Source organism: Mauremys mutica, chromosome 4 (genome assembly GCF_020497125.1).
Source record: "Mauremys mutica isolate MM-2020 ecotype Southern chromosome 4, ASM2049712v1, whole genome shotgun sequence".
NCBI lineage: Eukaryota > Metazoa > Chordata > Testudines > Geoemydidae > Mauremys > Mauremys mutica.
Genome location: NC_059075.1, coordinates 116,986,540 through 116,998,814, shown reverse-complemented (window position 1 = coordinate 116,998,814; position 12,275 = coordinate 116,986,540). Strand labels below are relative to the sequence as shown.

The following is a 12,275-nucleotide window of genomic DNA, read 5'->3' as shown; positions in this document are numbered from 1 at the left end:
ACTTCTTACAAATCTGATGCTGATATAGTGGGTTGTTTGGAACCCAAAGATGCTTAAATTGGTGAGCTGGAAATTAGCTTTTTTCTAAACCCAGCCAAGTTGAATTTGGGAAAGCTGAGATAACACCACATTACTGAGATGTCAGAACATTCGGGATCAATGCAGTTCCCTTCACTGGGCTTGTGAGATCTACTATCCCAGCTCCTTCCCCTTAAGAAAACAAGAATGGCCATATTGGTCAGACCATAGGTCCATCTAGCCCCGTATCCTGACTTCAGACAGTGGCCAATGCCAGGTGCTTCAGAGGGAATGAACAGTAATCATCAAGTGATCCATCTCCTGTTGCCCTTCCCAGCTTCTGGCAGAGGCTAGGGACACCATCCCTGCCCATCCTGGCTAATAGCCATTGATGGACCTATCATCCATGACTTTATCTAGTTCTTTTTTGAACCCTGTTAAAGTCTTGGCCTTCACAACATCCTCTGGCAAAGAATTCCACAGGTTGACTCTGTGTTGTGTGGAGAAATACTTCCTTTTGTTTGTTTTAAACCTGCTGCCTATTCATTTAATTTGGGAGACTGTTGGTTCTGGTATTCTGTGAAGTAGATAATACTTCCTTATTCACTTTCTCCACACCTATGATTTTATAAACCTCTATCATATCCCCCCTTAGTCGTCTCTTTGCCAAGCTGAAAAGTTCTGGTCTTGTTAATCTCTCCTCATATGGAAGCTGTTCCATACCCCTAATCATTTGTGTTGCCCTTTTCTGTACCTTTTCCAATTCCAGTATATCTTTCTAGAGATGGGATGACCACATCTGCATGCAGTCATGGGCGGTGGGTGAGTCTAGAGCTGGGGGAAGCAAGCCTCCAACCCCGCCCCTTCCACCTGAGGCCCCGTGGGGGTCAAGCCTCCCCCCACTGTAGGGGAAGGCCCCCAGCCCCTGAGCACTCCCAACCTCCCTCCCACCCACTGAGTGGGCAGCAAGTGGCCACAGCCTCCCCAGCCCCGAAGCACGGGGTGGGCGAGTGGCCCTGGAGCATGGGGAGGATGGGCAGTGCGTGGTCCCAGCCTCCCCAGCCCTGGAGCACGGGGAGGACGGGTGGTGCATGGTCCCAGCCTCCCGGGTCCCAGAGCACATAAAGACCAAAGGTAGTGACCACATATACATTCACCTGTACAAGGTCTAATCTATTTTATAAGTTTTATTAAAGTTACAATTAAAGTTTATGATTACCCAAGCATATAGCAATTCTATACAGACCTGTGCACAAGTTACAAATATAGTTATAGTCACATCCTTAACAACAGTGGTAGGGTCTGATGGGTCTCTTACGGCTTGATCATCAGTAGAGGGATGGTTCCTGCTGGAGTCTCCCAGAGGGAGCTCAATTTTTCCATTCTGGGCATCCCAGAATGAGAACTCAGTCTTATGGGCCGCACTAGGCCAAGTACTTCCAACCTTCCCTAAGCATTGGGACCCTTTGTGGACCAGAGGTTCTATCCATTTGCTGGATCAGGAAGAAGGACCTGAGTCAGTTTAGACACAAGTCCTCTCTTTGTCTGTGGGTCTCTGGAGAATCCAGTTTCAACTAGTAATGCAAACAGCTGCAGAGGTGGCTTCAAACAGCTTCTGACCGGAGGAATTACATTAGCATACTCTGTTCCCCTAGCAAAGTTATATGCAATCTCACAGTAACACAAACAATTGCACTTTGATACAATGGACCCCAAAGGTGTTACAATTTAATTCAGTGTGGTGTATCTTAATTAAATAAGGTTTGTCCCTGGTATTACAGGACTGCCTGCTGCCACTATTTAAAAAAATAACTTATCTTGAATGGAATTATAGGGATGAGGTAGCCACTGATACAAAGAGTTATTCCATCATATGTTGCAGAACCAACTTCAGTGTCCAGCTACTGATAGGAGAAGGAATCAGAGGACAAGAACAGTCCCTCATCCTTGGGGGATAAGAATCAGAAAAGTTTCGTCTCACCTGAGAGCATGTATAGTAACACAACACATATCATGTGCTTCACAATTGAATTTTAGTGCAATATTTTTATTGTGATCTCAGGAACATGTGTGTCTGCTAGACGTCCATGCACAGGTGAACTGCATGCTGTGCCTTTTAGCCCATGGAGAAGTAAAAGGTCAGAGTTAAGGGTTGCATTATAGTGTGACACTGAGGAATATGGTGTGAGGGTATTGTGTTATTCACAGTGGTATGCATGACAGTTAATGACAGTGAATAATCATTAGGCTAGCGCAAGATAGTGAGAATGACTCTACTGTCAGAGAGTTGGTTGGGGCACTGAATGAGGATGTGGGAAACCTAAGTTCAAGTCCCTGCTCCACTAGCTATTTAGTTATTTATAAGAAGTGGAACTTACTTCAACAGGAGAGATTGAGAAAGCCCCGCACCAGAATATCCCATAGCCCCAAATTCAAATCCTTGTTCCATATTGGGGTATGGGGAACTGTATCTGGGGCTCACAGATCGCACTTAACTAACACTTACCAACAGGACACCACCAGCACTTCCTTCAACCATTTAGTGAATCTGCTCCTCCCTTGCTATTGTTAAATCAAAATGAAAAATTTTGACTCAGGAGAAAATGAAATGTTTCAATTTGAATTTTTTTCTGACATTTCAACTCATCAAAAATTTTGAAAAGTTTCATTTTCTGTTCAACTCTAAGCGAAACTTCATTTTAATTGTTTGAAGTTGCCAGCAAACTGAAAAATCCATTCTATGCCCACTTCTAGTCTCCACAACAGCCTGCATTTATCTAGGGGGGGATAACCTGGACACTGAAATCATGTGTCCCAGCTATGAAACATATTAAAAGGAGACAAGTATCAGGGGGTAGCCGTGTTGGTCTGTATCCACAAAAACAATGAGGAGTCCAGTGGCACCTTAAAGACTAACAGATTTATTTGTGCATAAGCTTTCATGGGCAAAAAGCCCCCTTTGTCATATGCAACCACCCAGCCGTAGGTGATGGTGGTAAAATAATCCAGGTGGTGACTGTGCCAGGGAATAATGCAGGGAGTGATAGTCGATGATCTGCCTGAGGATGTCAGTGGAGGCCATGCAAGTCTGTCTCCCAGAACAACCTCACAAGTCCAGGGCAGTGTTAAAGTCCCACCCAGGACCGGGCACTTGCAAGGATCCAAGGTGCTGAGGAAGGTGGATGCCTGGAGATAGAACCACCCCCACTCTGCACCCAGTATCAGGATACAGATATTAATGAGATTGAGGATCAGCCGCTCCACCTGGAATCAGAGATTCAGCAGGTGACCTGGCAAGACTTCGACAAACCTCAGCTCATCAGGCTAGAGACCAGGGAGAGCAGGGTCACCTCCCCACCGAAAAATTTGGTGACGTGCTAGCTACCAGCTACCCAGGGCTGGCTCCAGGCACCAGCCAAGCAAGCTCGTGCTTGGGGCAGCAGATTCTAAGGGGCAGCATTCTGTCCAATCCTAGGGCGGCATGGCCACCCTTTTTTTTTGCTGATCTGGCCGTCCTATAGGGGGCGGTGGCATGGAGGGAGGGGAGCGCCCTGCTGGGAGCTGGCTGCGCGCTCCATCTGCCCCAGCCGGTGCCAGGTCTGCAGCAAGCCTGGCAGCCCACGTCCTCCCATCTCCGCCGACTGGAGCGGCAAGGAGCCCTCCTGGCAGGCGACGTGGAGGGAGAGGCTGAGTCATGAGCGCCCTGGCTGAAGGAAGCCCTGGCCGCCCCCCTTCTCTCTCTCCACCCCACTCCCTCCCCTTCCCCGCTGCTAGCCGGGGCGCGCACTCCACTGCCCGGGGCACCTTTGCAGCGCAGGGAGTCCCACTAGCCGAAAGTTTGCACCCTGGCTCCGGCCGCCCCGCAGGTTTGTTTTTTTTTTTGCTTCGTCACTCCAGCTGCCCCGCAGGTGTTGTTTTTGTTTGCTTGGGGCAGCTAAAAAGCCAGAGCCAGCCCTGCAGATACCAGCTGGTTTTGACAGGCAGTGGGGGGTTGAAACTCCTGCAGAAAGATCACAGCGTATTCATCCCCTGTGTGAAGGTAGGACAGTACCTGGCACCTGTCGAGACTCACCCTGTCACCCCTGATGTTGAGAAATGTGATGGTGTAGGTCTGATTGGGGGAGTTGAGGATCCTCCCAGCTGGTGGTGCTGCCTGTACACACAGAACAAAGCAGCAACCTGTGCTCGATCCCAGGGAGTCGTGTAAGTTTCAGGCCCCCTGGTAGGCTGCAGAGCACTGTCCTTTGCTCCCTTTATCCTCCCCCAAGAAGACTGTCACACTGTGGAAGACAAGATCAAAATCCCCCCATTGCTAGAGAGCAAGCTGCACCTTCCTCCTGGATCCTCGTGAGTCTTCCAGGAACAATTACACCTTGCCCCACAGCATGCTGGGAGCTGAGAAGTCTGCAGACCCACCAAGCCCAGGGACACCCCTTTGCCCTCCAGCAGCACTGGGGAAGGGATGGCAGGGGGAGGACAAGCCACAGCCAATAACAGGGCTGCAGCAATTGCAGCCAGCACTGCAGCGGTGGGAGCCTTCGGGCAGGGCTCTTGCCGTTTTCTCTGCCCTGGCCCTTCTTCCCAGTGCAGGGGGATATATAAGAAAAGGCACAGGGGGAAGCTAACGTCTTCTCCCCACTAGATTGCAGTGGGGTGAATCGGGAGCAAATGTCAACTGGGGGAATTGATTAGATAAATAGTATGGGGGGGATCTGCTTCTACAGCCACATTGAGAGTGAAGGAGAGCACAGAAATGTGTGTGCATGGGGGGGGGTGCAGGGGAGTAGAACTCAAACAAAATGAGGGGAAGCACCTGCACAGGCACACATGGGTGCACAGAACAAGTGGGGCTGGGTGGGGCAAATGGCAACAAGTAGTGAGGGGTCTGGTTGGGAAGGGCAGGGAAAAGAGGCAACACACCATGGGGGAAAGTGGATCACAAGGAGGACCACATGTGATGGGGGCAGCAAATTGAGAGTGAGGTACTACGCCGGGGGGAAGGAGGAGCAGTGACTGCTGGGCAGGCAGAGGGAAGAGAAGGAGGCCTACCAAGCCACTAGTGCAAATTGAAGGGAGAAAGGAGAGGAAAGTCGAAGGGTGGGGGCACATGCATCTGCATACACTTGCAAAGAAGAAAGGCAATGATTCTGCAGCATCTCCAGATGGAGGTAGGCAGGAAGGTGGATGGACAGCAGGAACCGGGGAGGAGGGGGAGCTCCACCCCACTTCTCCCCACCCCCAGTACCAGCAGCAACCAGAATTTCCTGCCCAGACTGTATCAAAATGTACACACAGAAATGAGCTAAATTAAGGTTGCCCAGGCAGCCTAAAGCTTGGCGGTTCCTAACTTTTGGGTGCTTGATCTTGCAGCCGTAATAGTCTCTTGACACACATGGTTTTTTTATATAAATAATTATATGTAAGAGTCTACAACTTTCATTAGGCATCTTTTTATGATTATTTCAGTCAAAATCAATAGATAACATTCCTAGCCACTGTCTCTGAATTAATCCCTTTGGAGATGCACATGTTTATCAGTGAGGGGAAATGCAGAGAATGGGGCATACACAAGTCATTTTACTCTGTATATATCTTTCTCCTGCAGGCTGCAATGTTGTAATCTCAGCACTGCATGTTGTGGGCATTTCTCCTTTGCTCTCAGCACCAATCAGACCCTGACATACCTAGATCTAAGGCGGAACAAACTGGAGGATTCAGGAATGCAGCGGCTGTGTGAGGGGCTGAAACATCCAAACTGCAAATTACACACACTAGGGTAAGTAAGAGCTGGCTCCCTTTAGTCTGTGCCTGGTAAAACTGATGTTGTGAGTTAAACTCAGTGTACCAGGATCACAATATCCTACAGTGCATGGACCCCAGCCACGGACCAGCCCCACTCTGCTCACCAAGTGAAGAACAGAGACCCACTGATTTGTTCACTGCTTGTATTTTACTAGTTAAACAATTGAACAGTGTAGTGGGCTCAGACCTCAGCCCCTGTTGAGCAGGAAAAGCAGCTGAGCAACTGCCCTAAAGGGGCAGCCAAGGATCCCCCCGACTCAGGATAATCCTCAGGTGGTAGAAACCAGATACAGCCAATTCTGTACCACCCACTCCCCGCATCGCCCTGCCTCCATGTAGGGGGTGTGGAGGAGCATGGAGGTGTATGTCCGGGCAGAGTGTATCGTGTGCCACCTATCCTAGGCCGGCCCAGCATCTGAGGTAACTTAGGGCAGCCCTGAGGTTCCTCTCTGTTAGACCAGAGGCCCAGGATCAGGGCAATGCAGAGATGGCTTATAACCAGTTTCTTCAGTCTCCTCATCAGCGCTGAGTGTGAACTTGGTGCAGCTGAGGGCAGTGTCCAGTGGCTTTTAGCAAATCCCAGATGCAGCAAATTTTGATGTTACAAACACTATTATTTTAAGACAATAAAAACTACAGCCCAGTATTGCCAACATCAAGAGAGCAAAAGTCATGAGTTAGACCCCTGAAAATCATGAGATTACAAAAAAAATGGAATTGTGGCGTTTTTAGTGTCTTTTCACTTTTTAACTCCCTTCTACTCCTTTGTCAAATGTAGTCAGATGTTTGGCTGGGTGTGTGTTTCCTCTGTGTGCTGTCTCAGCTCTGTGCAGATAGTTGGCACAGCAGACCTTGACCAAACTGCCCAATGAGACAACAAGACCCATTTCAGTATCGATGGCACCCGGCCAGGTTTATTGCCAATGAAGCACAGTCTCAGCTCCCCAGATCAATGTCTGGAATTACACTAGCACGTGTATGCCCGGGATAATGAACACAGCTCAGTGAATGGCAGAACTTTCCATTTTCCCTTTGGTGGGCCAAAGACACTCCCTCTGAGACTCCATTTTATACACCGATACAAACAAGTTACGAATTGCCCCTCTGACGTGGCTAGATCCCACCCATCACCTTGTACATGTTGGTTCGATCAAAACATCTCTATCCATCATGCTGTCATCCTGACCTTATCTTTAAGATGGGTCAATGTGTTCCTGTTATCTTTGGGGAATATGTTGGTATTGAGATGTTCTGCTACCACCCTTCTGGAATGTGTTTGCGGTAATGTTTGGTGCCTAGCACTCCTTAGGAATGTGTATTTCTGCAATATCAGCCCTGTTCTAGCCAGATTCTGTGAGCAGGGCCTGCGTCCAGTTCACAGCCTGACTTTGCTTTATGTTAGCAAAGCTTTGACCACTACTTTAGCCCAGGCTTCAGGCCGCATAACAGTCATCTGATACAAGGGCTTTTGTCTCAAGCTCTCTTCCTACTACACCAACGTGTGTATAATAACATCAGGTTGAAAAATCAATCTTCAGTATGCACAAAAACACCTGCCTCTCCCTGGTTGCTTAGATGGAGCCTGCATTTATTCTCTCCTCACCCCTAATGTAGAGGAACTTCTGTTGCTTTCCAATCACTGTCTTTACTTTCTCACCTCCACATTTATTTCCTTTGATAAAAGAAGGGCTGGACTGTAAATAGTCTGAGAACCACTGACCTAATTAATGAATCACGAGTCACACTCGCACACAGAAATTAAACTACTTTTTATGGTTAATGAGTTACAGATATGCATATTAAAGAACTTGAAACTAATTCAGATAAGGGTAAAAGCGACAAAGTCACAGTAAACACACGGTGGGATTGGTTTAGCCTTTTCCAAGAAGCAGCACTTCCATGAGCCCCTAACCTCCACTTCAGCCAGAGACTAGACAGCACTCCACCACTTGCATACTACACCCCTCCTTCAAACCCCTGCAATCCCCTCTCGCTTGCCCACCACATTACTCTGCAGCCCATTTTCCTGCACCCCCTAAATCTACCTCCTTCTCCCCCAAGTGCCCTACTCCCCCTCACTTGCCCCATCCATTTTGAACAGTGTCCCTTGAACTCTTCACAGTCCCTGTGCCCTGTCTAGTCCCCCCGAACTGGAGTGGAAGCCATTTTGCCTGTGGGCATGGCTTCCATCTCATTGAAAATAGCGGGAGGTGGCAGCCAACTTTATCAAGGGCAGCCTCACGTGAAGGTGGACTGTAGGGAAATGGCAGCCATATTGCTGGCTTCAGACTCACTGGCAGTAAGAAGGGATGGTGGCTATTTTAAATATTTTTTAATTTTTAATAAGGGAAAATGTGCGAGTTTTTGCCTTTCATTATGTTTTCAGGTCGGGGTGGGGAAACGTCAGTATTTCAAACTCTAGTGATTTTAGCACAACGCTTCCATGTGGTCCAGACACTAGAGGGGGACAGAGACACGCTCGGTACGGTGGGTTACACTAGCACATCCCTTTCCTTAGACCCGGACTGTCAAGCTGTCTGGGAGGATTTAGGAGTGTGGGCATCTCCCAAGAGACTAGTCACTCACCGATGTCGATTTGCATCCTAGATCTCACACCAAAGAAGCTGGCAGTCAATCCTATAGTAAGCTATTTAGAGATTTATTACTAAGGGTATGTCTACACAGCAATGTAAGCCCAGGTTTGCATCCAGCCTAACTCCCCTTGTGTCCACACAACAATTGTGTTAACCTAGGGCTTGAACCTAGGGTCACAAGATACTGCAAGACTGGTGGGTCTGAGCCTGTGTTAAGCTGGAACCTAGGGTCTGAGTCCTATTGCTTTCCTATGTGCATGTGGCCCTGGCTTGACTCGGTCCCAGAGGTCCTCCAGATGTATGCCAGGGTTCCCTGGGGCTGCATGTGCAGAGGTGCCCAGGCAGTGTGCACTGTGAGGGTGGTGAGTGGGAGTCAGCCCCAAAACTTCCTCATCAGCCTCCTGGGGATCCCTTCTCCCTACCTTAGAGGGTGCAGTGGGAGCAGGGATAAAGGGATCCCTGGAGCCTGCTGGAGAACACTGCATCCCCAAGCCCTGGGGATAAACTTCACCGTTCCGCAGCAGCAGCCAGCCTGGGGTGGATGGGTGTTTTTCCCTCTGAAAAACTTGTTTTTGTTTTGAAGTTTTTGTCAAACATCAAAACAAACAGACAAAAATAAATTAAAAACAAACAAACAAAAACACCTTGGTTGAATGGCTCATTTTAAAAATTAAGGGCTGCAAAGTTTCATTTAATAGTTTGACAGTCCTGGAGACTGACGTCCTAATAATCCTCAGAACAGGAGCACATGGGCATTTTCCTGCCAGTGTGACAGCCTAGGGATGGAGAGCCCAGTTCTCAGATTAGATGGCAGTTCAGTATCTTCGCAAACTGTAGTCATTCTACTGAGACAGCCACCAAAGGAGCTAATTATGCAGTTTATGTACTTGTGTGCGCCTTATGGGCAGCTGAGTCCCATCAGTAGCTCAATCACAGTTAGGAAATAGGGAGGGCAGTAGAGTTTTCCCACAGTGCAATACATTCGTAGGGCTAGAGTGTTGACACTGAGGCAGGAGACAGGCAGACCCACTCAGCACTCTGGGTTACTTTGACTTGGGTCAGTGCATTGCAATGTGGACGACAGAGCCCTAGATTTGACAATGTGTCAGAAAATTCTTAATTTAGGGTTAAAATGCAGTGTAGCTGCTCAAGCCCAGGGTTCCCTGACACAAGTCAGCTGACTAAAGTCCCACTAACCCTGGACTTACATTGCTGTGTAGACATAGGAAAAATAAATGAGTTATTGAGATGTTAAAGCAGATAAAATATATGTTCAAGTGAGTTACGGTCTATAATTTCAAAAAATAGCAGAGATGGCGGTCATCAGATCACAGAACAGGGAACCAAATTGATCACATTACAATTCAGCACAAATGGAGAAGAACTTTACAAGATGTACATGGCAGGAATGAGGCACATGTAGGCAAGAACCACTTACTAGTGGTAACTAAAATGAGAATAAAAATAAGAACAAATAAAAGATTCTCTCCTGCTAGAATCCGAACAGTCAAGAAATGAAGAATTTTTCCATGGGTCCATATTTGAAACTTCTCAGAGAAACCAAGCTGACAGGACGTGGGTTCTTTCTTCATAGCGGGAAAAGAGGAATGCGCTTAGAAACTTTGAACTCACACACAATGACCATTTGCTTTGAATTTGCTGGATTTAACACTGTTGCCAGCCCAAAGGGCCCAAGGGGGGGCAACAGCGGGGTTCGTTGCCCAGTGTGCGTCGCACTAATTAACACACCAGGGTGGAGAAGCAAACCAAGTTTATTTGAGCCCAAATAAGGTGCAAGGGAGAAATAGCAATCTCAAATCCTGCACACCCGCACGCAGGCGGGGTCACAGTATTTATACCCCCTTTGTTTCTTTTTATCTGTACTTTTCCACTGTGTAGGGGCTACTTTCTCATGCATATATTTGATTACAGCATCTGCTTTTCGCCTATCTTATCTAGTATTGGCTGCATCTAGTGCCAACCGGCCTTGCAGCAGCTGCTAGTAGTCAGCACATAGCACGGGAGGTTACAAAAGTTTAGTAAGGCTAAAAGAAGCGCTTCACATAGAGGTACTTTGGTTCACATAGGCCCAGAGCCATCCTCCCGAGTTACCTAGATTTATGCCTGGTGGCACCAACAACACCTTTCTGCTAGAGTTCTTCATTTGCATTACACAAGATTTCTTTTTTGTTTGATGAGTTACTTTGTCACAGGGGTATATACAATGCAGATGTTTGCTATTACAGTATAACGGTACAGATAAGTGAAAACAAAGCATGCAACATTCTGCCAGTTTTTCATCAAATTTAAATACTAAACACATTTAACATCTACTTTGAACTTTACTAAAATACAAGTCCGCTGGTCTGGCTTCCAGCTATGAGTTTGTCAGTTCTTAACTGATGCCTACGGCCTTGGCCAGAGCTGGCACTTGGTTTATCAGCACCACAGGGGCCATGCTCTGAACTGAGCACTGGCATCTGGTCTCCCAAACTCGCTGCAGACAGACAAACCTCATTCTTCTGTAAAAGTAAATACAATACAAGAGTAAGTGAAATGTTCCTGTCTTCCTGCAGCCAGGGTGGAGTTTGAGCCCCCACCTGACTTCAGCAGTGTCAGGCCAAGTCTGCAGCACCACAACAGCTGTTAAAAACTCACCCCCTTCCTGAGCTGTGTTACTGAAGCCTGTGGGGAGGGGGCATGAGGAGCCTGTGCAGCAATGAGAGCTGAGATCTTGCTGCTTCCCATGGAGAGATTCTGTGAGCTGGATTTTGCAGCCCCTGCTCCCTGTGAGTGCTGAGTAGCCCCACAGTGATCAATGGGACTGTCCGTGTCAGTAAGTGCTCACTGCCCTGAGCAAGGGCTGCACAATCCAGCCCTTTACATGCGGAAAGGACATTGCTGTCCCTGCCCACAGGGTGAGTGGGGTGTGGGGGGAGCAGGCCAGACTACAGACTGCACCAGTGCTTCTCCCTTCCCCCAAGTGAGAGGCACCTGCTGGCAGTGAGATCAGCAGGAAGGGGAGTGTCAGTGACACCGATCCTGTGGGCTCTGGCAGGCAGCTGGGAAAGCCCCAGTGGTGGGCAGTGCAGTGACAGGGACTGTGGGCTCAGGCATCATGTCTGCAGAGAGAACTAACATCCTTTTCTTTCCTTATTTTCCCCACAGTTTGGGTGATGACCACTTAACTCCAGTAATGCAGGCAGAGCTGGATGCTGTGGAAAAGATAAAATCTGATTTCATCATAAAGAAGTACCCATATGCCTGAGTGGGAGCCACTGCACCAACACGGCTCTGGCCTGGCTGTCCTGCCACTAGCTGGGTCATCAGCCAGGGACAGCTGAGGATCTGGCTCACTTAAAAGGGATCCCACCGTCTCCAGGGACTCCAGCATCATATTTCAGCATCTGTGGCAGGGGCCTGGGTAGATATTGTCAGGCCCAACCCTCCTGTCTGAGGGCAAGAAACTCAGAAGTAGGAGCTGGATTTGCTCTATGCTTGGCCTGCCCTTGGAGGGGGAGATGATTTGGGGGGCAGGGTGGAGCAGGAGGAAGAAGGAGGGCAGTGTATAGGGGAGGGAGAGATGTGGGATTATGAGATGGAAGGGTCTGTGTCAGTGCAGGGGGGTGATCCAAGAACCATCCTTGGAGCCAGTGGATTCTGTTCCAGTAGCTCAGTCATTATTTGTTGCATGTTTCTTCTCCTAATCCAATCCCCTCCCTCGCACAGCGCCCAATTGCACACAATTCCCCGGCCATTAAGGCGATATTCTGTGTCCATCTCCAGGATTTGTTTATGCCAGATGGATGTTTCTGTGTCAGTTTTGCTGGAGTCCAATAAAGATCATGAATCAAGAACTAA

The 12,275-nt window shown here is 48.3% G+C and overlaps 1 protein-coding gene across 1 annotated transcript in view; it reads left to right on the top strand.

Annotated features, from left to right (window-relative positions):
• LOC123368705 (NACHT, LRR and PYD domains-containing protein 12-like) overlaps window positions 1-12,275 on the top strand; it is a 104,474-nt gene extending 92,199 nt beyond the window's left edge. The window contains exon 11 of the mRNA XM_045013749.1: window positions 11,583-12,275. Within this exon, the coding sequence (XP_044869684.1) occupies window positions 11,583-11,682 (100 nt within the window). The 3' untranslated portion in view covers window positions 11,683-12,275. The remainder of the gene's footprint in view (window positions 1-11,582) is intronic.